Below are 2,727 nucleotides of genomic sequence, written 5' to 3'. Positions count from 1 at the left end.
TCTCACATGCTTTCTAATTAAAAACAAAACAAAACAAACAACCAAACCCAGAAGGCAGCCAAGCAAATCCAATCAAAGTTCAACCACCACCAAACTCTGAAGCCTTCAGAGCTGGTTCCTACTGGCTCACTATAGCCCTAGTGTAGGAATTTTGTGAACTGGTGGTAAAACTCCTGGTAGCTTAAAACCAGCTGTGGTGGGAGTATTTACAAGGATATAGGCAAATTCTACAAAACAGGGGTTTTTTTTTTGTTTTTTTTTTAAAGGGCTAGTGCACCAGCACACTTCAGCTGAACAATGGTCAGGGGTTACTATCAGCGTCTATGACGATGACAGTGGAATGCCAGACTAGCCCGTTTCTCTTGAATACCCTTTTTTAGCTGTAACTTGACACCAGCTGGTAAGGTGGCCTTCTCATAAAACCCTCATCTGTAGTTCCCTGGGACTTGTCACTGCCATAGCAAAAGTAAACACACTTCACTTCAAACTCTGCCAAGGTCTTTATCTACTTCTGTGTCTACTACATTTGGGTCGGACAACCAAAGTCACTGAACTAACCTTTAAGAAGGAAAGGTCATAATTTCTTTGTACGTAGGTAATTTCCAAATTCCCAAGGACCACTTCGCAGTTATTGACCATCCTCTGGAGGCTCAGAAAGTGGTCTTCAAACGTGCCCAGCTGGGTCAGCCTGTTACTTGTGCCTTGGCAAACTGGAACAGAAAGAACAAAGGTATCACGTGAAATGCTGGGTAAAGTAGCCAAACTAAAATAAAACAATGTTTATTAACTGTGTGGGCTTTAGTGACTTACATGTTAACTCTGATCAAAGGGCATTTCAAGACAAACGTGATAAATGATGTTTGAGTTTATATCAGGTGCAATTCATAATAAGAGATAGCTCATCCCCATAATGCATAGAGTTGCATTATATTAAAATACACAAAGAAAAAATATTAAAAATTCAAGGGGGAATAGATGAAAATTCTATAAAAGTCTTTAAGACAGGATAAGTCTATAACAGCTCCAGTAGACAAAAAATAAATATCATAAGGAATATTAAATAATATAATTACAAGGTTGAGTTAGTAACTATATAATGAACTTTTTTACTTTACAAAAACAGAGCATGTCACATGCGTGTAAAGAACATTTACAAACATAACATGCACTAGGCAATATTTTCTAACCATAACACTGTACACCTAAAGTCAATGACAAGAGTGTAAACTAAAAAGCCAACTGGCTGGAGAATAAAAATATTCTGCTAAACTAATCCATCAAAGAACAAATTAAATGTCTAGTTAAAGAATATTTAGAATATAATGAAAACATTTAAAAACACACTCAGCTAGTGAGAAACCTGCATGTGCCTCTCTGTCTGTCCACACTGTTTGTCACGCAGCACAGGTGCAACCGCTCTGCGTCACCTGCCAGTACACAGCCTTGAAACTCCCTAATGTTTCAAGGTATCGATCCAAGAAAACATTTTAAAGTAGAGGACAAAGTTAGACTACAGAAACGCACTTGGTAGTCTATTTTTAAAAGCAAAGAAAAGAATTATAATAGTCTTATTTACGAACCTCGCTCTTTGAAAGACGTGTTTAGGCAAGCATAACAAAACAAAGAGGCTTGGAGCTTTTGAAGCAGGCAGCTTGCTAAGGGAGCACGCTTTGAACCAAAATTACCCTAAGAGTGAAGAAATACGGCCTCCGGCTTTGGACATTAGATTCAGACCTGGCCAGATTCTCCCTCGCCTGCAAAGGCGCTACCACAATCACAGCAACCAGGTGGTAGAGCACAACACAAGGCCAAAGCCAATATGCTGGAACTTTCTTCAGAAGCTCTTTTCAAATGTGTTCTTCTACTTTATAGGCTTCTTTGTTCCCTTTCCACGTGAATTATTCTAAAGAGCCTCATCCAACTGTCTGCCCATGCAATGAGCCACGGCGACAGAGCATGTTCAGACACCACACAATCAACCCAAAGCGTTTACACAAACGTTAAACATGAAGCAACCTGAAGGTCCTCTTTAACTCTGCGGGGATTTCCCTTCTCTTCCCTTGTGGGTTCTCATCCAAATTCGGCGGTAGTGAGAACTCTTACATGGGAGTTGTGAAAGTCAACCAGGTGGAGTCCCCATCCCGTCTCCAGGGAATGACCCATGATTCCTCCAGCCACGACTTTGGATCAACCCAACGTCTCCAGCTGGCTTTCACCCATGAGTACAAGCTGCTCCGACTGCAGCCTCAAGCCAGAGCAGTTGTGTAACTGTTCTGTGCATGCGGATAGGGCCAGGCCCATTTCCCAATCCTAAGGTCCTTGAAGGTGTCCCCACTGATGTGGGTACAGGGTTCTGACAAGAACAAAGGGCCTCTCAGTCAGCACACCTTGGGACTAAGCCGCTATCCTCGCTGACAGACTGAGGCCTCTGATGTTCCTTCTGGCTGGCTGTGGAGCAGGTGTGCAGGTGGCCACCAGAGCCAGCCATGCCCATCGTGCCGGCCAGGGGAACAGTGGTGGCAGCAGGTCTCAGGAGGGCTTCTTCAGCATACAGAGTGACAGAAACAAAGATGGTTGCTTTCATTTTAAATGGTCAAGGACATCAGCTTGTAAGCCTCTCTCAGTTGAATCAAAGAGTTCTTGTCGAACAGTGAGCGAGTAGCATTTGTCAATAAAAGAAAACGTGCCATTTAAGATTAGTCTGTTACAGAAAAAAAATTGTAAAAA

At 42.2% G+C, this 2,727-nt stretch overlaps 1 protein-coding gene across 1 annotated transcript in view; it reads right to left on the bottom strand.

The window, feature by feature from the left end:
- The window catches only part of LOC103604776 (epidermal growth factor receptor-like), a gene marked incomplete at its 3' end in the record, with an annotated part of 33,619 nt that extends 31,125 nt beyond the window's left edge, over positions 1 to 2,494 (bottom strand). The window contains exons 1-2 of the mRNA XM_008589347.1: positions 2,386 to 2,494; positions 559 to 710 (exon numbers count right to left, since the gene is read on the bottom strand). Coding sequence (XP_008587569.1) covers positions 559 to 710; positions 2,386 to 2,494 — 261 coding nt within the window. The remainder of the gene's footprint in view (positions 1 to 558; positions 711 to 2,385) is intronic.
- Positions 2,495 to 2,727: the final 233 nt, after the last annotated feature.

This window comes from Galeopterus variegatus, unplaced genomic scaffold (assembly GCF_000696425.1).
Source record: "Galeopterus variegatus unplaced genomic scaffold, G_variegatus-3.0.2 Scaffold5387, whole genome shotgun sequence".
NCBI classification, from domain to species: Eukaryota; Metazoa; Chordata; class Mammalia; order Dermoptera; family Cynocephalidae; genus Galeopterus; species Galeopterus variegatus.
This window is presented reverse-complemented; position numbering and strand designations above follow the sequence as displayed.